Raw genomic sequence first — 26603 nt, forward strand, 5'->3', positions numbered from 1 at the left:
GCTCTGGAGCGGGTCCCACTCACAAGGCTCTCTCCTCTCCCAGGCTGACATGGAGGACATGGGTGACTTGGCCGACATGCGCCACAGCCTCATGGAGCGTGTGCAGAACACGCTGTCAGCCTGCAGTGACTACCGCAGCTCCTTCGAGCACTACGCCTACCTCTACGGGGACGACAGGAAGGAGTTCATGCGTCAGTTCCTGTTGTACGGGCACATCCTGACGGCAGCCGAGATCGAAGCCCACGCGGACAATGGCGTCCCGGAGAGCCCGCCCACTCTGCAGCAGTTCCGAGAGCAAATCGACTCCTACGAGAGGATCTATGAGGAGGTCAGCCACCTGGACCCAATAAACGTCTTCGGGGGCTGGATGAAAATCGATGCTCGGCCCTTCAAAGCTTCCCTGCTGAACGTCATCAAACGGTGGAGCCTGATGTTTAAGCAGCATCTTGTTGAGCATGTGACGCACAGGTAACCACGGCTCGTCTGCCTGTCTCCCCACACTGGCTCCACCCCAGCCATGTCCCCTGAAAGCCTCACTCCGCCATGGGGCTGTGCACAGGGGGCAGTGCTGCTGAGTGGCAAGAGCACTGTGCTGAGCTAGGTCCTTAGGTTCTATTTCCAGTTATTCCAAGGGCTTGCACTGTGACCTTGGGCGTGTCCTTCTCTGCCCATCCATTTACGGGTCTCATGCTTCTCCCGTCTGTAGCGCGCTCCCCCGCAGGGGAAGCTGGGCTCACGCAGCGAGGTATTTCCTGGGGAAAGCGCCTTAGCGTTTCAAAGGAATCTGCCCTGTCCCTGCTCTGTCTCTGCACACTTCACCTAGGGGTGTCGCCAGCACCAGGGATCCGGGAGGGCAAGTTCCAAAGTCACAGGTGTGAGGAGGAAGAGAAACACTGACCTAGCGCCAGGGAGGAGAAACAATAGCATGTGACTTATCTGACCAATCACAACAAAAGACCACACTTTGATGATCAGATATGCACAGAGAGCTGTTTGAAAATAGTCCCGTGGAAGATCGTTCGATAGTCCCGAAGAGGAATATGTTGGAGGAGAGTGTGGGATCGGCTGGGTCAGAGTAAGAGTCTCAATCGGTCAGACACAATAGTTCTTCTCAATTATTGGCTCGACTTTAAAAACAGATCTAATGAGCCACATGGCAACAGTCGCTCACAGGGTTGTTTAAAGGCCTGATTAATGAGCGGGTATTGGATGAAAGGCATTATGTGTGGAGTGCCAAGTGTTTGTACGCACACAGTCAACCTGCCGGCTCACCCCCATCCTGCCTGCCGACCGAGCTGCCGGTACCCAGATCAAGTGTGCAGGCCGGATGTCGCTGTCTCCACGTGTCTCCTCCTTTTGGTGCAGACGTTGAGGCGAGTGGCAGCCCTGGCTTCAGCCTCCCTGAAACGTTAGAATCACTCCGCTTGTAAGAGGATTGAATCTTTGTGTGCACAGGCCCTGGTCCAGGGGTGCCACCCCATGAGGCAGTGCCTGTTGGCACCGGGGGCCTAGTGAGAGGCATGAGGTTGAAGAGGATGCTAGAGGGTTGCTTAGCTGAGCGGGAGCCCTAGCGCCTGGGTGTGGAGGAGACGGGCGGGGTGACAACAGCTTTTCTCTCTTGGGTCTTGGCGCTGGTGGCAGGTAGATCCAAACGGCTCTCGTTGGCTGCTCTCCTGCTTTGTGTTGCTTAGCTTGGCTGACCTTGAAGAATTTATCGAAGTTGCTGGTGGGGGCTTGAACCAGAAGGTTGAAAAAGGAGATTACAGTGGGCTGGTGGAGATGATGGGTCACCTCATGGCTGTTAAAGAAAGACAGAGCAGCACTGACGAAATGTTTGAGCCCCTGAAGCAAACGATTGAGCTGCTGAAGGTCTATGAGCAGGAGCTTGCCGATGCAGTCTATAAGCAGCTAGAGGTTGGTGAACGTGTCTGACGAACGCACACGGTGGCGAATGTTAGAGACCAGCCCAGGAAGCGATCAGTGGGTGTTAACAAAGGTGCCTCCTTCGCCTCGCCAGTCTGTGGGCGTCCCCTCCGGGGCCAATCAGCCCCACGCAGGGGCTTACCGGGTGAGCCCGTCTTCCTGACTCTCCCAAAGCCTCCGGGCTTTGAATCAGGGTCAGTATTTTTGTATCGGGGTTTTGTGCGCTCTAGACGGATGCTTCGGGGCCACCTTTGTCTGGGCTGCCCACATCCACAGGGCTCTGGTGTGTAGAAGACACGCCATGATATTTCAGGGGCGAAGAGGCTTTGCACCTTCCCAAAGGGTCAAAACCTTCATTTCCCATCAAAGCTGAACATTCCCTCCCCGCACTCCCCCCGTTCCGTGTTTGCCCCTTGTGTCATGGCAAAAACCCCTTGATTGGGTAAGAGGGAAAATCTGGGGTCCGCCGGGCCTGGACTGCCCAGAAAGCCATCAGATACGCGTGATGCCGGGGAATGTGCTGTCTGCCCACATGGAATTTTGGCCTGCAGGAGCTGCCAGAAAAATGGAACAACCTGAAGAAGCTGGCGGTAACTGTGAAACAGCAAGTGGGCCCTTTGCAGGCCAATGAAGTGGCAGTTATTCGCAAGAGCTGTGCTGCATTCGATGTGGAGCAGCAGAGATTCAGAGAGCGGTTTCGCAAAGAGGCGCCGTTCAGGTACGGACTAATTATAGCATCGACGACGTAATCGATGGTTTGTGCTTTGCGAGGCGTATTGTGGAGCATCTCTGGCCTTTCCCGCTTGATCCGAAGGCAAGGGTAATACCTGCCATGGCATCTTTCTGGGGACTCCGTGGGCAGGGAGTGGATTCCACAAAAGCAGGGTTAAAATGTTCAAAAGCGCCTAAGTCTTGTTTCTAAGTGACTTGGCAGCATGGGAGCCAGAGTGTAACCAAAAGTGTCTGCGGCCCAGATTTCCATGGGAGTCAGGCACTTAGGTCCAGGTTGTTATAAATATTTATGAAGTCACTTGACGTAGGGTTTTGCGTGACACAGGCCCTGATGAAATGTTTGCCTTGGATCTCGTCTCTCTAATGATCATCGCCTTGGAATGGACAAGCCCTCCACTTGGCCCCTTAAGTCCAAGGTTGTGCATAGACAGCGACCCACGACAAAGGCCCTCTCCAGGCCTCCCCAAGCTCCAGGCCGCCCTCCGCGAGGCAGGTGGAAGAGCTCTAGGTGCAAGCAGGCAAATAATAAGGGTTAAATTCCTGGGGCTGCCGCTGTCCTGGCACAACCTGCGTGTCACAGAGGTGGCGTTGTGCTGGCACGTCACCACGCAGCACGGTCACCCAGTATCAGAGCATCCCAGTCACAGAAACGGGCTGGACGGGGCCTCGGGAGGCCGCTAGGGGCGCTCCCTTTCCCGAGGCTGGCGCACCAAAGGCTCTGGGCAGGACCAGCCCCACTGAGGCGCTGGGACGCTTCCCTGCTGTGTTTAGACGGGGCTCTCCTGTTAGTACTTCTGGGGGTGCAGTGCAGACCACGCCCTGCCCCCACCTGCCCTGTGACTGGTGCCTTGCTGTTGTAGCTCCAAGCGAGGCAGCTCCCGGGCAGATCACACTGGCTACCGCTGTCAGGGCGACCCCGCTCTCCCTGTGCCCCTTCTCAGTGGTGAGCCCTGGCCAGCCCCTCCTGGGCAGCTCGGAGACCTCAGCGTCGATAGTCCCATTGTGACGGCGTGTTGGGGTTTTCCCATCTCCTGCACCCCCGTAATGGCACGGACAGACTCCACCAGCCAGTAGAACAGAGGGAGTTTATTGCTTCTCCAGGATACAGCACAGCACAGATGTCATCTGGTTACAGGGCAGGCCTAGGATGCCTCAGCCGCCCTTGAGATGGGGGAGCCTGGGCCCCTAAATCCCAGCCTGTTGCCTAGGCTGCTTCCTCCATGATACCAGCCAGAAACTAACCCACTAACTTCCAGCCCTGTCCCCAGCCAGGGCTCCACTCCCCTTCTTCCCATTGTTCCGCTCCCTGGGAGATCACTGGTCAGACAGGTTGGAAGCCCCCTTGCATAATGACTCATCCCCTGCCCTGCTGGGCCGTGCTGCAGCCAGCAGCCAGTGGGGGTCACTCACAGCCCACTGCCCAGCCTAGCAACCAGCAGGGTGCCCCCCGCTACGTCACACCCGTTCACTTTGCGGGGAGTGGCCAGGCAGCTCTGCTCAGGTGCAGCACTGGGTTGGTTTGGATGAAAAATGAAACAAGCTTCTTCAGCAGCAGCGTGAGATCTGGAGTCAGCCCAAGAACAGCGTATTGCCATTGGAATGGCAGGGGCTTGGTCTTCATTGGGCTCCTGCCCTTAACGGACTTACCGACCCTTTTCTTTGTGTTTCTGATGTTCCTTTGGCGGCCTCGCCCTGCTGATTTCATCCCCACGTGCGTGTGCCGCTCCCTCCTACTCCCCATTAGCAGCAGCGCCGCACTTCCTCTTTTGCAGGATTCCACTTTGATTTCCAGGCCATTACAGTGTTCCTGACGGAGCCAGAGGGACCTCTTCCTGTCCTTCCTCGCGTTGCAGGGTTTGCTGCTGTGCCTTTCGCATTGCCCCTCGGAGAAACTGCCAGCTCCCCTGGCTCCTTATCTCTTAGATTTCCTTCCCACTTCCCACTTCTCTGCGCTGTCCCTATTCAGCTGCCCTCGCTCCTTTTCTTTAGCTGCGGGAAGTCTGTCATTTACGAGCCCTTTTTGCCGAATTCCCTTTCCCCTTCAGTCACAGCCAATTCCTTCCTGTTGGTGAAAATCAAGACTAAAAATGTCTGCCGCCATCTGAACCAAAACGGCATCCTTGGTGGAATCCCGGAGCACCCTGGACACTTTGTGCAGGGCCGGGCTACGTTTGCAGCAGCTGTCGGGGTGGTTCCTTGTCCCATTGCTGCCAGGACCCGTGTGTTAGGCATTTCTGTGATTGTTGTGGGATACCCTGTGTTCCCATGGCAGTGCTGGGGCTGGGAGACTGCTCTGAGTGCTCCTCTGCCCAGACTGTGCCCGGCCAGCCCCGGGGTAACTGCCGTGTGTGTCAACAGCGGGGGAAGTTGTGTTGCTGTAGGAAGAAGCCTCTTTGGTCAGCAGAGCTGCGTCCGAGCGGGGGCTTTGCTGGAAGAGCGTTGTCAGCGGGGGGTGGGGCGATCTGTCGCGCCCAGCCGCATGCAGAACTTTGAGTGGAGCAGCTCTGACCCTGGAATGATGCTGCCCGAGCCGGCCAAGTATCGGCCAAGTATCGTTTTAACCTTTTCCTGGCGATCCTGCCCTGACTAACTGGCATGGCTGCCCCTCTGGTACCTAACTCCCTTCCGAGGGCTGCACCGCCCTCGTGTGCAGAGGCCACCCTGGCCGTGCTCTTGGGATCCGCCTGCGCGTGCGTGAGGGGCCCCGGGGGAGCGCTCGCTCCTCTGGGAACGTGGCTCTGCTCTGAAGGGCGCAGGGGGAGGAAATGCGCTCGGGGTCCCGCCAGGGCACGCTGAGCTGGGCTCCCTTGCAAGCTTCTGTCAGCGCCGCTCTTTAGAGGCGGGGGCAGACTCTGCGACACGGACCCGACGGGCAGCACTGGCCCGGGAGCCGCGTGGCTCTTTCAATCCTCTGGCCCTTAGCTCCTGCCCGGGGCTGCCAGCGGGGGAGCGAGTCTGGGGCACAAATGGACATCACAGGGAAAGGTGCTTTTTGTTTCTGACACCGTTACCGCCTGCGTAGCCATGATTGGCTCCGGTGACTCCGTTTGCGTAGAGGCTGCCAGCAGCATGGCCCCCGGGCTCCAGGGAAGAGGGCGACGGGCAGCATGACTCTAAAATGGCATCTCTTCTGCCTTGTGGCATAGCACACTCCAGCTGCCTTGGCTTGGCTGTGTCTCTTGCCCAAGCTGGGGGCGTTGGATGTCACGTCGTGTGTGTAACCCTGTTGCTGACGGATGCCCATTGTTTTCTAGGTTTGACACAGAAAATCCTTATCTGGTGCTGGATGCAAGCCACGCTGAGATTAAACAACTGGAGTCCGCTATGGCGTCGCTGTATGAGTCGGCTGGGTTGTTTGAAGTCAGCGTTCCGGATTACAAACAGCTCAAGCAGTGCCGGAGGGAGGTTTGTCTTCTCAAGGAGCTTTGGGACCTGATCTCCGTGGTGACATCCAGCATGGCCGACTGGCAGACCACGAAATGGCAGGATGTTCAGGTGGAGAGCATGGAGCTGGAGTGCAGAGAGTTTGCCAAGGCCCTTTGGCTCCTGGACAAGGAGATGCGGGCGTGGGACGCCTTCACGGGGCTGCACAACAGGGTGAAGAACTTCCTGGCATCACTGAGGGCCGTGGCCGAGCTCCAGAATCCTGCCATCAGGGAAAGGCACTGGAGCCAGCTGATGCAGGCCACCGGGGTGACGTTCACCATGGACGCAGACACCACGCTAGCTGACCTCCTGACGCTCAACCTGCATCGCTTTGAGGAGGACGTCCGGGGCATTGTGGATAAAGCAGTTAAAGAAATGAGCATGGAGAAAGTCTTGAAAGAGCTGCAAAGCACCTGGAAGAGCATGGAATTCCAGTACGAGCCGCACCCCCGGACACGCGTCCCCCTGCTGAGGTCCGACGAGGAGCTCATTGAAACTTTGGAAGACAACCAGGTGCAGCTGCAGAACCTGATGACGTCCAAGTACATTGCCTTCTTCTCGGAGGAGGTGTCCGGGTGGCAGAAGACGCTGTCCACGGCAGACGCGGTCATTTCTATCTGGTTTGAAGTGCAGCGGACCTGGTCTCACCTGGAGAGCATATTCATTGGCTCCGAAGACATCCGGGCACAGCTCCCGGAGGTAAGCAGCGCCCGCAAGCCCCGTTCACCTCAGCCGGCGAGTAGCGCGGCCTGACCCACAGCCAGTGCAGAAGGAGGGCACGGCCGTGTCTGGCCGCTTGTCCTGCCGGCAGCCTGCACTGCTCCGGATCTGGCTAACGGAGGCCGCGCTTTGAGTCTTGGGTCGTCCCAGGAGGCTGACAGCCCCGACTGCTCTCCCCTCCCCCATGCGCAGCACATGAGTTTGTTATTGTAGGGCTGCTGGCATCGCTTAGCATAGGAAACCCGGCGTGCCCGTGCTGGAGGAGGAACTAGAGAGCATGACACGGACTCAGCAGGGAAGGGGGGCCGGCCAGCCCTGGCCGTATCCACATCAAAGCGTTGGATAGGCTGGACCAGCCATTCCACTGCTCAACCATTAACTGGAGAAGGTCGCACTCCCCTTGGGGGGCCTGGAGAGGGAAATCCAAGCTGCTCTCGGTTTCCTGTCTGGTTAGCGACTCCTGTCAGTGCAGGCATGTGGGCAAAGGTCTAGACCGGTTTCTGTGCGCAGGGCCCGTCCCTCGGTATAGCGCGAGCGCCCGGCGCGTTGCTGTGACTAACTCCAGCCACAACAGACGTGGGCGGTTGAAAATGCAGTAAAGGGCGAGAGCATATTGGCCGGGTGGAGCATATTGGCTGGGGGGTATCCGGATCTGGACCTTCGCCCAGGTCCTTCTCACCCAGACTAACAGCAAAGAGGCGCTTTTGGTCGTGTTTGCAGGGGGATCGCTGAGCATTTCGGTGAGGGCTGGGTGGAATCCTGACCCTGCGGAAGCCCAGCCATGGCTGTGGGTCACCATCGATTTCCATGGGGCCAGGATGTTCTGCTCTGCAGTGCACCAGAAGCACGCGAAGGGGGGACAGTTTAATGAACGTGCTTCTCGGCAGGCCAAGCGGGGGTGCTCTGGGGGGCTAGAAAGGACCGTCCTAGACTGGAAGCAAAGTCTCCTGAGGTCTGTTGTCTTCCCAGTGTAGGGCACTAACTGTACAAGGGGAATCCTGCCTCTGTGGCCAGAGAGGCCTGGACAGAGTCCAGGGGCCACCTGGGGGAGGCCAGGTCAGGTCCTCAGAAGCCCTCTGCGTCGGATATGGGTCCTAGTGCGGATCAGTTGCTAACTGGACCCTTCCATCTGCACCCTTCTAGGGTGGGGATGAGAGACGCCATGGAGACGGAGGAGCCTCTATGGCATGGCGCCAACGCTCCGCACCCAGCGCCTGTGGCCAGGGGACGGAGTCTTTCCCATAAGGACGTGAGGGGCTGACCGGTGCCGGGCCTTGTTTCACTTTGCAGGACTCCAGGCGCTTTGAAGGCATCGATGGGGATTTTAAAGAGCTAGCGCATGACGCGGAGAAAACACCGAATGTGGTTGAGGCGACTAACAAGCCAGGCCTTTCTGAGCGACTGGAGGAGATTCAGAGCAGGTGGGTGACGCCTTCCTCCGTGGTCTTGGGGGGACGCAGCGGTTAGTTGACAAGTTCACTCCCCTGTGCTCTCGGCTCGCTCTCTGCTGGCGGAGACGGCCGACTGTGCCATCTAACCGTTCGAGGCCGGGTGTGAGCCACCAGCCTGCAGCCCAACCGCCCCTTGTGACGGTGCTCAGGCTGAGTCGCCCGGACGCAGTGTGAGCCTGCCCGCCGCACGTGGCCATTGGGTCTCTACTGAGCCGCGCACCCGGGCACAAGAGAGCCTGGTGCTCTTTGGGCCCAGACTCACCCCTCGCCGTGTGAGCCTGCTGGCTGAGTGCTAGCGTCACTGCGGAGCGCTGCTCGGCCAGCCGCATTCCCTCCTGGCCGTGCCCGGCTGGCTGCGGGGCAGCTGAGTGCCATCGGGGACACTGCTGGCTTGGAGTTAAAAGTGACCAGAGTAGTGAAATGGGAAGTTGGGATTCCCTGAACTGGAACAGCTGAGCTGGCGTAGGGCAGCCTGTGCAACACGCCCTGGAGCGGAGAGCAAGCACGGGCAGTTCCGGCCCAACGGGAAGGTGCCTGGGGGAGATGTGAGTGGTTCCTGGAGGCTTCTCACCTTATCTGAGGGCTTTATACTGCTGCCCATCACCGCAGTATCTGGGCACCTTCCCCATAAAATCCATAGTACTGGATCTGTCCCTAGTGCGGTGGCTGAGGTCTGTCACCACGGCTATGCTACAGCTCCCGGGGGCGCAGCTCCGGCACTTCGGCTGTGCTTCTACAGCCCGATGCTTCCTGCTCTGACAGGCGGGGCTCGTCTTGACAAGGGCAATCCACCTGTCCGAGAGACAGTAGCTGGGTCGCTGGCAGGACCTTCCTTTGAGCCCGGTCTGTGCAGGGGGCTGGTCCCCCCGCCGATGGCAGTAAGCGTGCAGCACGTTTCCCGGCCCCGGGCGACGTAGTGGGGACAACGAACCCTTTAGGAGTTGACAAGTCCCCTGTCGCGTCCCCCTCTGGGGGCCAAAGCTCTGCCCCTGAAGCTGAACTGCAGCATTAGCCGCTAAGGGCAGGGCGCGTCTGCGGTTCTGGACTGGGCTCTGCTTTGTTGCCGCAGGTTGGCTCTGTGTGAGAAGGCCTTGGCTGAGTACTTGGACACCAAGAGGCTGGCTTTCCCCAGATTTTATTTCATTTCCTCTGCGGATTTACTGGACATTCTTTCCAGCGGCACCAACCCGCAGCTAGTAAGTGTCACGCGTGACTGCCCCTGCCTTGGGACAGCGGAGGCAGCTAGACCAGAGCGGGCCGGTAGCTGGTTCTAGACAGCCAGGGCCTTCCATCCCAGGAGCCGCGCGTCCTAGAGTTACTGGGCTGTAAGTGCCCAACCGACGGCAGCACGTAACCCCCGTCTGCGCTCGGACTGGGGAGCGTTTCCCACGGCTCTCACGGGGTGTTTGGACACGCACTGTGCTGAGGCGCCGAGGGTCGAAGGAGCGTCCATTCTCTTCAGGCCCTGGTGAAAGCGTGCAAGCGGGCCTGGGAGTTTGGATGGCTCCGGGTTTGGCCATTTTCAGGAGATGCCCGGCACCTGCCCTTTAAGGGGTCTCAAGATGGGCACCCCAAAACCGAGGCACCTAAAATAACATCATTTCAGAAGGCTCCGTCTAGCAGATTTCCCACCCTGGGTTTGGGCCCCTCGCTGTGAGGGGGTAGCCCTTGTGTTCTCGTGGCGTTTGATCCTGTCACGGAGGAAGGACACGCTAGGCCCTGCGGCTACCACAGGCTGCCCCGCGCAGAGTGCCTCAAAGCGGAGCCTTGGCCCGAGAGCACAGGGCTCCATCCTGTGGCAGCCAAGGCCCCTGCGCCTGATCGGAATGGTCTCCACAGAGGAGACGGGCCAGGTAGGAGATGCCGAGAGGGGAGGGGCAGGCTGGGGGAGCTGCTGTCCACACCCAGTGATCTGGAGGGCTCCTCTGATGCTCCTCTGGTGCCACTCACAGCGAGTGCCGGTGCCGGACGTGGGTGGGCCCGGCCTTCCCCTGCCCCAGGGAGCTGGTGCTGTTCCTCGTCGTGTGCTGCACTGGTGCCAGGGGGCCAGCGTTTCCCTAGTGGCGCTGAAGCGAGTGTCAGTGCTGTTGCGTCTGCCGAGGCCGGGAGACGTACGACGCCGGTTGGAAAGTCCTGCACATGAAATAAACTCCAGAAACCTTTTCTCAAGATCAGTCCTGCCATGTGCCGAGCGCCAGCTGCCTCTGGCAGCGCAGGATTTGGTCCAGTCTGACCGTGAGTGGACCCAGCAGCCTGACGCTGTTATTAATGCCGGTCTGGCTGTGCTGCTCGGGGCGTTTAACCCTCCTCCGGAGTCCGTGCCCCGGACAGACTGGAGAACCCGCTCGCCGCCCTGGTCTAGACAGTGCGTGTAGGAGGGGAGGGGGGCTCAGCCTTCGCCAGACCAGGGCCCTTTCCCTCCCACGGAGGCCGAGGGCAGGCGTGAAGGGCGGCAGCTCGGGACTCCCAGGGTTGTGCGTGGAGGCTGAGGGGAAGTAACCACCCTTTGCTTCTCATGTGAGTTCGCTTGTAAATCAGGTTGGCCCGTGACTAAAATGGGTGTTGGCTGAAGGCTGGACAAAGCGCGAGTGGCCTGGCCCCCTTGCAACATCGCCCCTTGTGCGTGTGCACGTAGGGGCACGGGAGTGAGTGAGTGTGTGTGCCTGTGTAGGGGCAGAGGAGTGTGTGTGAGTGTGTGTGCGTGTGTCTGTGTAGGGGTACAGGAGTGTGTGTGCATGCGTGTGTGTACGGGCCCGGGAGTGTGTGTGTGCGTGTGTCTGTGTAGGGGTACAGGAGTGTGTGTGCGTGTGTGTGTACATGCGTATGGGCCCGGGAGTGTGTGTGCGTGTCTGTGTAGGGGTACAGGAGAGAGTGTGTGTGTGTGTGTCTGTGTCTGTGTAGGGGTACAGGAGTGAGTGTGTGTGTGTGTGTCTGTGTAGGGGTACAGGAGTGTGTGTGAGTGTGTGTGTGTGTGTGTGGGTGTGTGTGTACACGCACAAGGGCCCAGGAGTGTGTGTGTGTGTGTGTGTGTGTAGGGGTACAGGAGTGTGTGTGTGTGTGTGTCTGTGTAGGGGTACAGGAGTGTGTGTGTGTGTCTGTGTGTGTGTCTGTGTAGGGGTACAGGAGTGTGTGTGTGTGTGTGTGTGTAGGGGTACAGGAGTGTGTGTGTGTGTGTAGGGGTACAGGAGTGTGTGTGTGAGTGTGTGTAGGGGTACAGGAGTGTGTGTGTGTGAGTGTGTGTGTAGGGGTACAGGAGTGTGTGTGTGTGTGTGTGTCTGTGTAGGGGTACAGGAGTGTGTGTGTGTGTGTGTGTAGGGGTACAGGAGTGCGTGTGTGTGTGTGTAGGGGTACAGGAGTGTGTGTGTGTGAGTGTGTGTGTAGGGGTACAGGAGTGTGTGTGTGTGTGTACACGCACAAGGGCCTGGGAGTGTGTGTGCTGCACTAAGGGAACCATGGCAGGGAAGGGCCACACATTTTATTCCTCGTATCGTTGTTTCCTGGGCGGTCCCGCTGCCGGGGATTTCCGGCACCCAAGGAAGGCCGGGGCTTGTGTCTGCCGGGCTCTGGGCCAGGCGGAGGGGACCAGCCAGCGGGGGTGGGGCCTGGCTGAGTGCTCCTGCGAGCCTCTGGCTTTGCGTCCTGGGCAGGTGCAGCGCCATCTCCCCAAGCTGTTTGACAACGTGGCCCAGGTGGAGTTCCAGGTGGACGCGGAGGGGGGGCCGACCAGCACTGGCCTGGGGATGTACAGCAAAGAGGAGGAATACGTCGGCTTCAGCGAGCCCTGCGACTGCAGCGGGCAGGTGAGACGGAGCCGCTTCGCTGCCCACCATCGGCCGTGGCTCGCGCTGCGGCTTGCGCCCCGGGAGGCTGCTGTAGAGCCTGGGAGCCCGGTCGCGGCCCAGGCCTGACGCTCTCGGTGCTACGATGGGTCCCTGCTCCAGCCAGGAGATGCTGCGGGCAGACAGACGGGGTCCGAGGTCGGGGAAAGTCTCCCGAGCCCTGGCCAGCTCCGGTCTGGACCGTGCGGTTCATCGGTTGATGTGCCCGGAACGATACCTCGCTGAATTCTGGGAGAGACGCCGGGGGGAGCGAGTCTCCTGTGTTGCATCCGGCAGCCGGAATCCCGCCCCACGTCCAGGGCTGGCAGATCAGCCCCAGTCACAGGCCTTGGGGGTGGAGGATACTGACGCAGATTCCCACTGGCCAGGCTGCGTTCTCGGGGGTCATGCCAGCAGGTATCTGCTGGGGCCGGCTGGAGGCCAGTCGGAGTGCGCGCTGTTGAGCCACAGGACAAGAATACCGTCCCTATATTCACTAGAGTTCCTCAGTGGCCCCGCCGTGTCTCCGGTTTAATGCCTTTCCAGGTGGAGGTTTGGCTGAACCACGTGCTGGACAGCATGCGGGCGACTGTGAGGCATGAGATGACCGAGGGCGTGGCTGCTTACGAAGAGAAACCAAGAGACCAGTGGCTCTTTGACTACCCTGCCCAGGTACCCGATCCTCGACCGGCCCAGCAAGAGCAGCTCTCAGGCCAGGCCCTTAGACCGTCCTGGGCTGGGCGGGGAAACCGGCCACTGCCCGGGACACCCACCGTGCCCTGCCCCACGGCCATTGGAGGCAGGCAGACCCCTGCGCAGGGGCCGGATCCGTGTGCAAGGGCAGGTGCTGCAGCATGAGACCAGTGTGCAGAGGGGTCCACGCTGCAGCTATGGAGCCCTACAAAGATAGGGCTGGGAGGGGGCGTGGGGTCCTCTGCTCCACCCTCCCAGATGAGGGGGGAGCGCGCCGCTTAGAGCTCAGGGCCTGGGGGGGGAACATTGCCTGCCCCACGGCTGAGGGAGGAGAGCGCAGCTTAGAGCTCAGGGCCGGGGGGGGGGGTACGTCGCTTGCCCCACGGCTGAGGGGGGAGAGTGCGGCTTAGAGCTCAGGGCCGGGGGGGGGCATGTTGCTTCCCCCACGGCTGAGGGGGGAGAGCGCGGCTTAGAGCTCAGGGCCGGGGGGGGAGACGTCACTTGCCCCACGGCTGAGGGGGGAGCAGCAGGGCAAGCGACCTGCGGGATGGCTGGAAATGAAGCGGCTGCTTCCAGCCTTTCTCTTGACGGTTCCCCACCCTGCGGGGAGTTCCCTGCCTGCCGCCCCCTCCCCAGCCGCCCAGCGGCCCAGGGCAGAGGCTGGGGCACAGCGGCAGCCTTTGGCCTGGTCTCTGGCAGGCTCCGGCGGGGGGGGCTCAGCGCAGGCTGTTGCTGCAGGGTCTCTCGTGGCACCATGGGGCAGTGCCGTGATTCTCGCCCCCCACCGCCCCCCGGGCGTGCTGCGAGCCATGCCCCTGCCAGGCCGTGGGCTGTGAACTCCCTGCGCCCCCCAGGTGGCCCTGACCTGCACCCAGATCTGGTGGAGCACGGAGGTGGGCATTGCCTTTGCCAGGCTGGAGGAGGGCTACGAGAACGCCATGAAGGACTATCACAAGAAGCAAGTGGCCCAGCTGAACGCCCTCATCGGCCTGCTCGCCGGCGCCCTGCCCCGGGGCGACAGGCAGAAGATCATGACCGTGTGCACGATTGATGTGCACGCGCGGGATGTCGTAGCCAAGATGATCGCGCAAAAGGTTTGTCTCCGAACCCCCGGCCTTCCGCCCGGTCGGCACGGTCCTGCGGGGCCCGGGATCCCCGCGCAGCCCCCCTCACGACCCCCCGCGCAGCCCCACGTGCTAACGGCGCTGCCTGCGAGCTCCCTGGGCTATGAACAAGTGTCATGGCCCCGGAGCGTCTCCTCGCCAGCCCTTCTCCCCGTGGCGCCCAGCTCCCCTGCAGCACACGTGCCTTGGTTCTCCCCGTGGCGCCCGGCTCCCCTGCAGCACACGTGCCTTGGTTCTCCCCGTGGCGCCCGGCTCCCCTGCAGCACACGTGCCTTGGTTCTCCCCGTGACGCCCGGCTCCCCTGCAGCACACGTGCCTTGGTTCTCCCCGTGGCGCCCGGCTCCCCTGCAGCACACGTGCCTTGGTTCTCCCCGTGGCACCCGGCTCCCCTGCAGCACACGTGCCTTGGTTCTCCCCGTGGCGCCCGGCTCCCCTGCAGCACACGTGCCTTGGTTCTCCCCGTGGCGCCCGGCTCCCCTGCAGCACACGTGCCTTGGTTCTCCCCGTGGCGCCCGGCTCCTCTGCAGCACACGTGCCTTGGTTCTCCCCGTGGCGCCCGGCTCCCCTGCAGCACACGTGCCTTGGTTCTCCCCGTGACGCCCGGCTCCCCTGCAGCACACGTGCCTTGGTTCTCCCCGTGGCGCCCGGCTCCCCTGCAGCACACGTGCCTTGGTTCTCCCCGTGGCGCCCGGCTCCCCTGCAGCACACGTGCCTTGGTTCTCCCCGGGGACGCTATGGGCCAGGTGCTGGGTGTGACGGCGCGTTGTGGTCTCCCGCTTCCTGCACCCCCGTAATGGCACGAACAGACTCCCCCAGCCAGTAGAACAGAGGGAGTTTATTGTTTCTCCAGGATACAGCACAGCACAGATGTAATCTGGTTCCAGGGCAGGCCTAGGATGCCTCAGCCGCCCTTGAGATGGGGGAGACCGGACCCCTAAATTCCAGCCCCTTTCCCTAGGCTGTCTCCTCCATGCTTCCAGACAGAAACTAACTCCCTCACTTCCAGCCCTGCCCCCAGCCAGGGCTCCACTCCCCTTCTTCCAATTGTTCCGCTTCCTGGGAGGTAACTAGTCAGACAGGTTCGAAGCCCCCTTTCATAATGACTCATCCCCTGCCCTGCTGGGCCGTGCTGCAGCCAGTGGAGGTCACTCACAACCCACTGCCCAGCCTAGCAACCAGCAAGGTACCCCCCCACGTCACACCGGGATGTCGGGGCGCTACGGGCTGGTTTACTGGCCCATCTCTCCCAGGCCTGTGCTGCTGAATCACATGCCCAGGGCCCTGGAACCTGCTGGGCACGGCCAAGCCTCAGTTTCTGACTTTGTCCCCCCCCCCCCCCAGGCGCCGCCAAGGCAGATGCTTGGGGCTGCTCAAGCCCCAGCTTTTGCTGCGACTCCCACCAGGGCTGGCTGCAGATCCCAGGGAAAGCAGGTGAAAGCTGCCCCTGGACTTGCAGGGCTTTGGATCCACACCCCTCCTGGCTAGCCAAGTTGCTTTCCCAAGGGGCTGCCGGTCCAGCCTCCTGGCAGCTCCCTGTGACGTAGTGGGGGTACCTGGCTGGTTTCTATGCTGCTGGCTCTGGGGTAACCCCCACTGGCTGCCGTGGGTACCACGACCCAGCAAAACAGGATGAGTCACTATGCAAACCAGTATGGCCAGACACCCCCCATGGAGAGGAACAAAGGAAGGTGGATGCTGCCCTGGCTGGGGGGCAGGGCTGGAAGAGGGGTAGTTAGTTGCTGTCGGTGAGCATGGAGGAGACAGCCTAGGGAAAGGGGCTGGAGTTTAGGGGCCCAGTCTCCCCCATCTCAAGGGGGCCTGAGGCATCCTAGCCCAGCTCTGTGACCAGACTACATCTGTGCTGTGCTGTATCCTGGAGAGGCAATAAACCTCCTCTATTCCACCGGCTGGTGCAGTCTGTTTGTGCCATTTTGGGGTGCAGGAGACGGGGGACCCCCAACGCGCCGTCACACCCCCCTGGAGCAGCCTGGCCCCTCGTGGCTGGCGTGGTCCTGCAGGAGGCTGTGGTGGCTGGGTGAGAGGTTGAAATGGCTCCTGCCCCTCTGCCTCCCCCTCGTGCTGCTCTGGCCCCCACCCCCCTCACCAGTCCCTCTCAGGCCCCAGTCACCCCGTCCTCCCTGCTGCCCTGGGCCCCGCATCCATTCTCACCTCCCCGGGGTTGGCCCCCCTTACTGATGGGAAACTGAGGCACAGAGCAGCTCGGTGACGTGCCAGGCCTGCTGCAGTCATGAAGCACTGGGCCCAGGTCAGCCCCGGCGTAAGGCCATCGAGACCGGCGGGCTCCCCCCGGGTTTGCGTTGGGCCCCGCGTCGGGAGCCCTTGGCTTGGTGGGGCTCAAGTGGGTGCTTTGCAGGTGGAGAGCGGCCAGGCCTTCCTGTGGCTGTCGCAGCTGCGGCACCGGTGGGCCGAGGCGGAGAGGCACTGCTACGCCAACATCTGCGACGCCCAGTTCCTCTACTCCTACGAGTACCTGGGCAACACGCCGCGGCTGGTCATCACGCCGCTGACGGACAGGTGGGCCCCGCCCCGCCCCGCCTGCCAGGAGTCCCCAGCCTGCGGCTTGTTGGTGCCCAGAGCCCTGGGCAGCCTGCAAAGGGTGCTGGGCCCCCCTGGGTTTTCAGCTTGCACTCGCTGCGCGTGCAGAGCACAGGGCCTCCCCGGGAAGCCGAGGGACTGGGGCTTGTTCTGTCTGCAGAAGAGCAGAGGGAGGGGGATCTGAGAGCAGCCTTCCACCCCCCGAGGGGGGTCCAAAGAGGCTGCTCTCAGCGGGGCGGGTGGCAGAACGAGGAGCAATGGGCCCAAGTTGCAGTGGGGTGGGCTAGGTGGGACATTAGGAAAAACTCTTTCCCTAGGCGGGTGGGAAGCGCTGGGCTGGGTTCCCGAGGGGGGGGCGAGTCTCCATGCCTAGAGGTGTGTACGTCCCAGCGTGACCAAGCCTTGGCCGGGATGGCTGAGTTGGGGCTGGTCCCGCTCTGGGCAGGGGCCCGGACTCGAAGAACCCGAGGGCTCTCCCTGCTCTGATCTGCGGAGCAGCCGGGGCTCCCGAGCAGGCTGGAATTCAGTCCCATTACCCTGCGCTGTCGGGGCCTCTGAGTGGGCGCTACCCAGACCCACTGGCCCCAGAAAGCAGAGCAGCCCCCTGCCCGTCCCTTGGTGTGAGACTCTGCCCTGGGCGCTCCCTCCCACTCAGCTCTTGCCCCTCCCTTTGCGCCTGGCAGATGTTACATCACCCTCACCCAGTCTCTGCACCTGACCATGAGCGGAGCCCCGGCGGGGCCAGCCGGCACCGGCAAGACCGAGACAACCAAAGACCTGGGGCGCGCCCTGGGCATCATGGTGTACGTCTTCAACTGCTCGGAGCAGATGGACTACAAGGTACCGGGCCCAGGCTGTGTCCGGGGGGTGGGCTGAAACCTCTCAAACGCCCGAGGGCTAAGGAACAGCGCGAGGGCCCCTGGGTAGCCCCCTCGCCGCCTGTCCGGCCCCTCCGGGGGGTACTCGTGGTGAGGCCCCGTGGGGCTGCCTGCCAGAGGCCTGGGCTTGATCCGCCGGGGTGGGGGCACAGAGCAGACAGGTTCTGGCCATTCCCGGGCCCCAGGCACTGCTGTAATTCATGCCATGAATAATGCTCAGCGCCTGCGTGGGCCAAGAGTTCAGCAGCAGCACCGCACGCTTCTCTGGACAGGCCGCAGCGGGGCCCAGCTCTGAGGGAGAGATCCCAGAGTCTGCCCTGCTTCCTGGCTTTGCTGGGCTGTGGCTGGACCCCTGCCAAGTCGATGTCACGAGGGAGCTGCATCGTGGGCTGCGCAGGCGCCCTCGCGCGGGGACTGCGGAGCCGTGTCTGCGGCCCATGCACAGCAGGGCTTCGTGGGCAGGGCCGTAACTAGCCTGAGGCAAGAATGGAAAATTGCACCCTCATGTATATATTCCTAGTCGCTATTTCGGAGAAAAAGGGAAAATCTGTTAATAATAATAATGATAATAATAACAACACAACGTCTATTTGTTATAGTTATGAGATCTGCATAAACAATCAATTAATACGTATAAAATATCACCATGTCAGCTACTGTTAGGTATTCGTTTATAACTGTACTTTGCACGCTTTTAATGAGGCAAACGCATCAATAATTGTGTTGAAATGAATAATATTCGCGCCCTCGCACGTATTCGATCACCTCTGCTGACCCGGGGATGCGCGAAGGTCGTTCTTAATTCATTGTCGTTCACTGAAACTTCTTTTGCAAGAAGCCACAGTCACTGCCTGGTCCCCTTGGTTTGTGTGGCACATTCACAGCACTTGGCCCAGGCGGCTCAGCAGCACGGGCACCCATAGAACCCTGGGATCGTAGCTCCTAGACCCCCAAGACCTAGAGCCACTCCCCTGACAGAGGTGAGACAAGACACAGGAGTCCTGGCGCCCCCTGCGCAGGGCAGTGTGACCTTCCCCCCGCCCCAGGCTCCGTGCCTGGAACTGCGCTAGGGCAGCTGAAGGCGGCGCTTGGCGTGGCTGAGCCGGTGCCCGGCCTCCCGCGTGGCTCGGAAGCAGCTGATGCGCTGGGCAGCCGTCAGGGCTGGTGACTGTTGGGTCTGGGAGCGGCAACGTGCAGCCTTACGTGGGAGCGGTGGGCTGGCCGATGCCGATGGGCAGGGGAGGGAAGTGGTTCTCTCTTAAAATAAATAGTTTTCTCTGATTTTTCTGCATCCCCTGAGCTCCTGGCCCTCGTTACGGCCCCGTTCGTGGGCTCCGGCAGGGCACATGAGGAGGGATGGGCCCCGGGCGGCTCAGGCCCTCTCTGCTGCCTGCAGCTCAAGCCGGAGGCTCTGCTGTCTGCTGCCCTCAGCTTCCCTGAGTGGGCAGTTCCTGACGCCCCTGGTTCTCTAGTGGCCCTTTCTGCGTGACGCTGTGACTGCGTCTGTCCTGCGCTGCGTGCTTGGAGCCACAATCCCCCGACGGGTGAGTGGGAGAGCAGAAATGCCTGGCACCCAAGGGAGCGGGCTCCGTCTTCTCCCACCCTGGCCCCAGCTCCCTGGCAGGTGCCGACAGCCCTGCTCCGGGCCCTCTCCGTTGGATAAGGGAGCCGAGTAGCAGGACCTGCTTGGGGGAGGTGACAGCAGCCGATCGCCAGTCTCACATGGCCCTGATGGCGCACCCTGATCTTCACACGCCGATTGCTCGGGCCCAGGGTCGGGAGGGTCAGTCCCCTCTGCTCTCACCGCAGGGTGTGCGGCTGCGAAAGCCTCTGCAGACTTCCTTAGGCCTTCTCGGGAGCTGTGCTCCTAGCACCTCCGCCACCCCCAAGCTTCCTGACGCTAAGCGCCAATTGCCCCCGGCTTGTTCTCCCGCTGCTGAGGGCCTGGCTCCTCGCGCTCGGCTCCCAGGCCTGCTTGGGTCCAGTCAGTCGTCCAACCCGCTTGCAAGACGCCCCTGCCAGAGCGGAAGCGCCTCAGCGGGGACGCTCCCTCCCGCTGGCTCAAGCCCAGACGCGGCACTTCCCCGGGCTCTGGGCGCCTGTTGGCGCTACAGCCACGCGGTCTCCAAGAGCTTATCGCCGCCGTCACAGCCTCCTCCCTTCCCCCGCCCCAGGGCTTCTCAGCCTCTGCTTGCCTGGCGGCCGCCGGCTTCCCTAACAGCATGTGCAGCTTGTTCCCTCCCATTTACCAACCCCCTCCAACGACACCTCAGCGTGGGCTCCAGCACCCGAGAACCCCTCAGCCAGCAGCCCCCTGCTCCGCCCTCCCGCCAACCTCAGCGCCTTTCACAAAGTCCAGGCCCTTCTGCAGCCCCGTCCTTCCCTGCTCCCCGAGGCCTCAGGACGGAGCGCTGCCCGGAGAGCCACCAGCCCGTTGTCTACCTGAAGCCTCGCGGGGCTGTGACGAGGGCCCTGCGTCCCGTCGGACCGATGAGACCGGTTGGGGCTTCTCCTAGCGCGTTCGGCTGAGAGGCCGGTGGATTTCCACACCCAGACTGACTGGGTTTCGCGCTGCCTCAGGACCAGTTGCGATGAGGCGGTGGCAAGCTCCTTCGCCGAGTCCAGCGTGTTCTGCGGGAGCTCCGGCCATGCCTGCGGCTCTGCAGAGGGTCGTTCCCATAGCAGGACCCTGCAGGCGTCTGTCCGGGCCTTTGCCAGTGTGAGGCTGTCGGACCGGATTCCAGAGACGCCAGCTTTGGGGACTCCTCCGAGCTCCCTGGCCCTCTCTCCGCACCCGGGGAGTGGCGGCTGGGGACACCCACAGGTGAGACACTCAAAGACGAGGAGGTCGCTTACTTTCTAGCACCACAAGCTTTTTGAGGTGTTTGTCCCAAGCAGAGCTCCCCGCCTGCCTGCCCATCTTCCCCTCTGCAGCGGCGCGAGGGAGACACCAGCCTGCTCAGCTGTGCCCACTTGGAGCACGAGGCCCGGCTGTGCACCGTGTGAGCCGATGGGTGCCAGTGCAGAGCGCATGGGCACAGGTGCCTGCTACGGAGGAGCTCCCCCTGGGACAAAATGCCCCGAAAAACTCAAGGAACTCAAGCTGCTTGGTCTGTAGGTCTTCCTCCCGCTGCAGCCCAGCCTGCCCTCCCGCGGGGGTAGTGTGCAGCCCACAGGCAGTTCAAGCCGATGGATTCCTGGTCGCCTCCTCCTTGGGCGGGCCGGGGTGTCAGACATTCAGTACTACAACTTCGCTGAGGGAGCAGAGGAGGAGAACTGGACTGTCGGGGAGCGGGCGTGTCTGAAGCCCAGTCAGGCCGGGCCTGGCGCGTGCCCGAGCCGAGGGTTAGATTTGCCCCGCCTGAAGGAAGAGTTCAGTTCGGTGCATGCAGCTGGCCTTGGTGAGTGTCGCTAGACCTCAGCCATTAGCTAACGTGTCCTGTGAGGCTGCCCGGTGCCCCGCTCAGCGGGCGCGTAGTGATCCATCGCTCCTGAGGAGACGTGTCTGAAAGCGACATTGCCCCGCCCTCACTGCCGATCTAAGCCTTCCCCACCCCATAAATAGTCTCAGGGGGAACCGGGTCAGTCTGTGGCCAGTGGCTGACCCAATAGAGTCAGGAGCTTTCGTGGGCAGAACCCGCCTCCTGAGCCGATGTGTCCCTCTCGTAGGCCTGTGCCCGCAGAGCCCGCTAGTACGATGGCCGGGTTAGGTGTTGCCTGGTCCCGCAGGAAGCCCACCTAACCCAGCCCCAGTGCACGCTCCTGCGCAGGCGCCTCGCCGGGTAGCAGCTGGGGGAGGGGCCGCGATGGCGCCCTTTTCTGTTTCCTTCAGGCCTGTGAGGCAGGCTGGCTGTGCCCCAGGCACTGATGGGAACGGAGTCACATAGGGCCTGCCTGCACTGCTTGGGGACCCAGCGTGTGGACTCGGTGTTTCCAGCCTGCACCTGAGTGGCCCTGCTACATGCGAGCCTGGGCCTGGTCTCACGCCTTAGGGTGCAGGGCCGACAACACCCGGAAAGCCCGCGGGTCTGCCTTCCCAAGGTATTTAGCTGCCTCGTGGGATGTACTGAGGCACCTAAGTGAGTGAGACACCTGGTCCAGCTTGGCGCCTGCCTCCCTTTGGGGATCTGGCACCTTATTCGTTGGCCAGGGTCAAATTCTGTGCTCGGGCAGATACCGGAACCCGTATCCCATTCACCGAGCCATCCTGCCTCACCAGGAGCAGCGGGGCTCCCTGCTTCACTGAGAGGGCGTCTCTCCTCCTCTTTGGTTTCCTTGGACCCTCCAGCTCCCGTCCCGTCTCCGTGCTGGGCGTGAGCACCGACTGCTCTCTCCCGCGCGGGGGGCCAGTCTGTGCCCCGGAGAGGGCTCTGTGTCGAAGGAAGAGAAACCTCCCGCCCATCCAGGCGCTGCATCGAGCGAAGCTGTCCGGATGCATTTTTATCCCTTGTCATCTGGTGCAGGAGAATGACTCCGACATCCTCAAATCATCTTTTATTCAGTTTGTGGGCCTCCCAGGAAGCAGGGCATCAGTAATTCAATCCCGGTGACCTTTCAAAGGGATTCTTGTGCACGTCTATTTAAAAGTGCAATTAACAAATCATGCTGCATACTATGGAGAGCAATAAAGATTATAATTTATTGTGCCTGCTGTTTTGGTGCACTTTGCTGAACGCCCACAGGATACCGGAGATTGTTACAAATAAATAGGGTGGAAAATGGATTATCCATTTTTCTCTGAAACTAACGCCCCTGGTAATTTTGTTCCTATACTTCTTTTCTTGCAGTCTTGTGGAAATATTTACAAAGGCCTTTCCCAGACTGGCGCCTGGGGCTGTTTCGATGAGTTTAATAGGATCTCGGTGGAGGTCCTTTCGGTGGTGGCTGTGCAGGTGAGTGAAGACAACTCATGTCATGCGCTGGTTGATCACTGCTGCCATCAAGCACCAACGTCTTTGTGGGGAGTTTAACCCAGGATGTGACGTTCCGCTGAGGCTTGATTGCTGAAGTTAAGTGCTATTTCCACTCATGTCCACCACTGTCCACAGCTGCCCGAGTGTGGGACAGTCCTGTAGCATATGCACCAGGGATATTCAGCACCCACAAATGCCAGAGGACAGGGACCCCTTCATCTCCGAGTCCCGTTCATTGGGGACAGGTTCTTTTGCTGTCAGGCATTTTGAACTTGCTGTTTGCTCTGCCAGTGGGAACTCCCCTTCCCAGGCACAACATGGACATGGTCCCTCTGACATCCCCTTTGCCCTAGGGTGGCCGGATAGTGTGACGTAGGGGGGGTACCTTGCTGGTTGCTAGGCTTGGGCTGTGGGTGATCTCCACTGGCTGCTGTCTGTACCACGGCCCAGCAGGGCAGGGGATGAGTCATTATGCAAGGGGGCTTTGAACCTGTCTGGCCAGTTATATCCCAGGGAGCGGAACAATGGGAAGAAGGGGAGTGGAGCCCTGACTGGGGGCAGGTCGGGAAGTGAGTTGGTGAGGTTTCTGGCTGGTATCATGGAGGAAGCAGCCTAGGCAACGGGCTGGGATTTAGGGGCCCAGTCTCCCCCATCTCAAGGGGGCCTGAGGCATCCTAGGCCTGCCCTGTATCCAGATGACATCTGTGCTGGGCTGTATCCTGGAGAAGCAATAAACTCCCTCTATTCTACTGGCTGGTGGAGTCTGTCTGTGCCACTACAGGGGTGCAGGAGATGGGAAAACCCCAACGCGCCATCACAGATAGCAAGTGTGAAAAATCAGGACACTTATTCAGGGGCGGGCAGGTAGTTGTGTAACTAAAACAAGCCCCTAACATCGGGACGGCCATGAGCCTCAGGTCACCTGACAGCTGCGGAGCAGCACCTCGCTAATCGTCCATCCGTTCGGTCAGGGCAGTTCAAAGCCCGCCCGCCAGGAGGCCCTTGGGGGGATGCAGAGGAAAGGGAGCTCGCCAAAGGAGCCCAGAGGAGATGGAGCCTCAAGTGGTTCTGTCTCCAGGAGCCAGTGCTGGCCTGTGGCCGTGGCCGCCGGCTGCCATTAGGAGATGCCAGAGCCACACGCCACAGGCTGCCTTGGCCCTGCTGCCGCCGGGAGGTTTCTTCCAGCGGGAAGGCAGTTAGTGGGTTACAGGCTGGACTGGGTGGCCTCCTGAGCCTCCTCTGCTGTGAGGAGGCAGCCCGGTGCTGTTGGCCCTGTGGCGCTCCGTCCTCTCGCTGTAGTTCACACCAGAGGGTGAAATCTGCTGGGAGGTCGATAAATGAGGAGCAGAGAGCTGTGATCACTGCAGCAAGAGGCAAGCAGCAGGTGGGCAGAGCGGGGGTGCGCTCCAATGTCTCCCCACATGTTCCTCAGTGTCCAGCCGTCAGCCCGGGCGCTACCCGGCGGGCCTGCTCCCACTAACCCCTGTGCCCGCAGGTGAAGAGCATACAGGATGCCGTGCGGGACAAGAAGCAGCGTTTCACTTTCCTTGGAGAAGACATCAATTTGATTTCCTCGGTTGGCATTTTCATCACCATGAACCCGGGCTACGCTGGGCGCACGGAGCTCCCCGAGAACTTGAAAGCCCTGTTCAGGTGAGGAGCAGACCAGCTGCTGTGCCCGCCCTGTGTGGCTCGGCCCCTCGCTCCTGTCCGCCTTGGCGCAGGGTGCTCAGCACGGCTGCCTGTTACCAGCGGGGAGCTCGGCCCTTGGACAGAACGCCCTGGTGTGTGCACGTCCCTGAGCAGCTTTTGGCACGTGGCCGGGTCGGGCCATTCCACTCTGCCCAAAGGTTGCTGCCCCTCATGGATAATCGAGGCCTCTGCAGACGGGATTGGTGTTCCCAGTCCAGCTCCGATGTGACCCGTGACAGACCACACCATCCACTCCCCCCCCAGGGCCTCGAGCTGGTCAAATGGCCAGTTGTTTGGGTTGAAAAGTCAGGGGGAAAATACCATCGACATGGTCTGTGAGTCTCTCAGGTGCTGCTGGGTACTCGCTGTTTTTCCAGTTACAGGCGAACTCGGCTGCCCCTCTGAAGCTGGGGAAATCGGGGTGTTCAAAACAGTCATTTTTGTGGGTGCTTGTTTGTATTTTGTTTTGTGCTGAAACAGAAACCTGAAAGCGTTTTGCTGGGTCAAACAAACGGTTCCTGACGTCGATCCAGAGGGATGTTTTCTAAACAAAATGACGATTGAGAGCCGCGGCTCCGGTTGCAAATGTCCGATGGGTCAATTCCGAGAGGGCTGAGCTTCCGAGTGTCAGTTAATGGCTCCCAGCAATGTCCTCCAATGGGCGCTGGACCCAAGTGCCAGCTGCACGAGCCCCTTCGGCTCTGACTCCCCCTCAGCCCCGTTCTCGTGCCCTCGCCTCCATCCCCGGCCCCATCCGATTAACGTGTGAGGAGCCTCAGCCAGTCTGTCTCCGAGCCTGGGCACGGGCCTGGTGGGGGAGCCATGCAGCTGCTTTTGTCTGCCTGAGTCTGGGGGCGCTCCGACGTCCGGGGCGCCAGGGCCCCTCTCCCATGTGCTGGCGCGGTGCCCGATGGAGGCGGCGGGATGCACGTGGCTCACAGAGCCATGCCGCGGCCACGGCAGGAGTTGGCTTTTGCGAGTGGCGCAGCGACGTGCTTGGGGAATCCTCGTCACGGGAGGGTTCCGGGAACGGGTCGGACCGAATTCCGACCGGATGCCCTAAATCCCAGGGACCAGCTCACTGGCCCTGCAAAGCTCCTTCCAGTCCTGCCTCTCGGATTCCGCCGTCGTAGCTTTGAGGGCGTTTTGGTTTCCTGCCTCCTGGGCAGCCAGCAGAGCTTGGCGGTCCCCGGAGGGTGCAGCACAGGGGCGCTGGACTCCCTTCTCTCCTCACTCTTAGGCCGTGCGCGATGGTGGTGCCAGACTTCGAGCTGATCTGTGAAATCATGCTGGTGGCCGAAGGCTTCCTGGAGGCCCGGTTGTTAGCCAGGAAGTTCATTACCCTCTACCAGCTGTGCAAAGAGCTCCTGTCCAAGCAGGTGAGCCTGGGTCATGAGCTGCACAGTGCAGTTCAATAGGTCAGTCGCCGGACAGCCTGGAATCCGAGCTTCAGCTCCGTCATCCGCCGGCCTGACTGTGTAAGGGCAGAGCCACTCGCCCCCCTCGGGCAGGTGCTCCGGGATTGGCCACGCAGCAGCCCTCTGAACCCTAGGTCCCTGCACCAGAATCATAACGCGTCGGGTTAGCAGTGGAAGACGGGCGGAGCCGCTGGTCTGGGTTTGGAGCCACAGGACTTCAGGCCTCCTTGGGATGTCCATGAAATGAAGTGGGGGTAGCGGGGGGCGGGTGGAGGGAAGGGAGGCTGTGGGAGACTTGGAGAGGGGAAGGTGGGGGGGGCAGCAGCCAATCAGCAGGGAGGGATGTGTGTTCGAGTTCAAACTCTAGCCAGCCGCTTAACGACATCATCGTTGTCCCGAGACGCCTGCTGCAGTTACGGCCGTGCTAGCTCCTCTGCCCACGGGCTGGGTCCACCCCAGTGCCTCTTCCTTCCCCGGCCCACATGGCTGGGGCAGCATGAAGTTGCATGGGGCCTAGTGCCCTGGGAGCTGGGCTGCTGGTGCAGAGGGGTGGGGGTGTGATCTCAGCTCCTCCCAGTGCTGCTGCACGGGCTGAATCCCGCCTCCAGAAGCCTGGCTAGCAGCCAAGCCAGTGCAGCTGGGAGCTGATCCCGCGGGATTCTTGCTGGGGTCTCAGGGCCCCATGGAGCTGTCTGGCTCCTTGGCTCATTGCCAGGCAGGCCCGCTAAGTGTGCCTGGCTCCTTTCACTCTGCGTAGGATCACTACGACTGGGGCCTGCGTGCCATCAAGTCAGTGCTGGTTGTTGCTGGCTCCCTTAAGAGAGGGGACCCTGATCGTCCTGAAGAGCAGGTTCTTATGCGCTCGCTTCGGGACTTCAACGTCCCCAAGATCGTGACCGACGACATGCCGGTGTTCCTGGGGCTGATCGGGGACCTCTTTCCTGCTCTGGACGTGCCCAGGAAGCGAGACCTGACCTTTGAATCCATCGTGAAACAGGCCGTGCTAGCCCTGAGACTGCAGGCGGAAGACAACTTTGTGCTCAAAGTAAGTGCGACCCTCCCATCCCGGTTCATCCCTTCACTAAGCCCTCGGAGATCTCTCCCCAAGCCGGAAGGCTGCGGGTCTGCCCGCGGGTCAGGGCGTGGCGCGTTTCCTTGCAACGCCTCGGGGGAGCCGTGCCCTCTGGGAACAAACCCTCTCCTTAGGAGTAACACGATTGCATGCAGCTCAGCAAAAAGATGGGTCTAGGCCTGGCAGT

General features: G+C 61.2%; 1 protein-coding gene across 2 annotated transcripts in view; it reads left to right on the forward strand.

The window, feature by feature from the left end:
- DNAH9 (dynein axonemal heavy chain 9) overlaps nt 1-26603 on the forward strand; it is a 251994-nt gene that overhangs the window by 37628 nt on the left and 187763 nt on the right. For both annotated transcript variants that reach the window (XM_075903450.1, XM_075903451.1), the window contains 15 exons: nt 44-468; nt 1692-1914; nt 2475-2641; nt 5910-6780; nt 8092-8222; nt 9322-9448; nt 11900-12052; nt 12617-12742; nt 13618-13857; nt 16262-16422; nt 17127-17283; nt 22109-22213; nt 23730-23887; nt 25167-25305; nt 26102-26389. In XM_075903450.1, coding sequence (XP_075759565.1) covers nt 44-468; nt 1692-1914; nt 2475-2641; nt 5910-6780; nt 8092-8222; nt 9322-9448; nt 11900-12052; nt 12617-12742; nt 13618-13857; nt 16262-16422; nt 17127-17283; nt 22109-22213; nt 23730-23887; nt 25167-25305; nt 26102-26389 — 3471 coding nt within the window. The remainder of the gene's footprint in view (nt 1-43; nt 469-1691; nt 1915-2474; nt 2642-5909; nt 6781-8091; nt 8223-9321; nt 9449-11899; nt 12053-12616; nt 12743-13617; nt 13858-16261; nt 16423-17126; nt 17284-22108; nt 22214-23729; nt 23888-25166; nt 25306-26101; nt 26390-26603) is intronic.

Source organism: Pelodiscus sinensis, chromosome 20 (genome assembly GCF_049634645.1).
Source record: "Pelodiscus sinensis isolate JC-2024 chromosome 20, ASM4963464v1, whole genome shotgun sequence".
Taxonomy (NCBI): Eukaryota; Metazoa; Chordata; order Testudines; family Trionychidae; genus Pelodiscus; species Pelodiscus sinensis.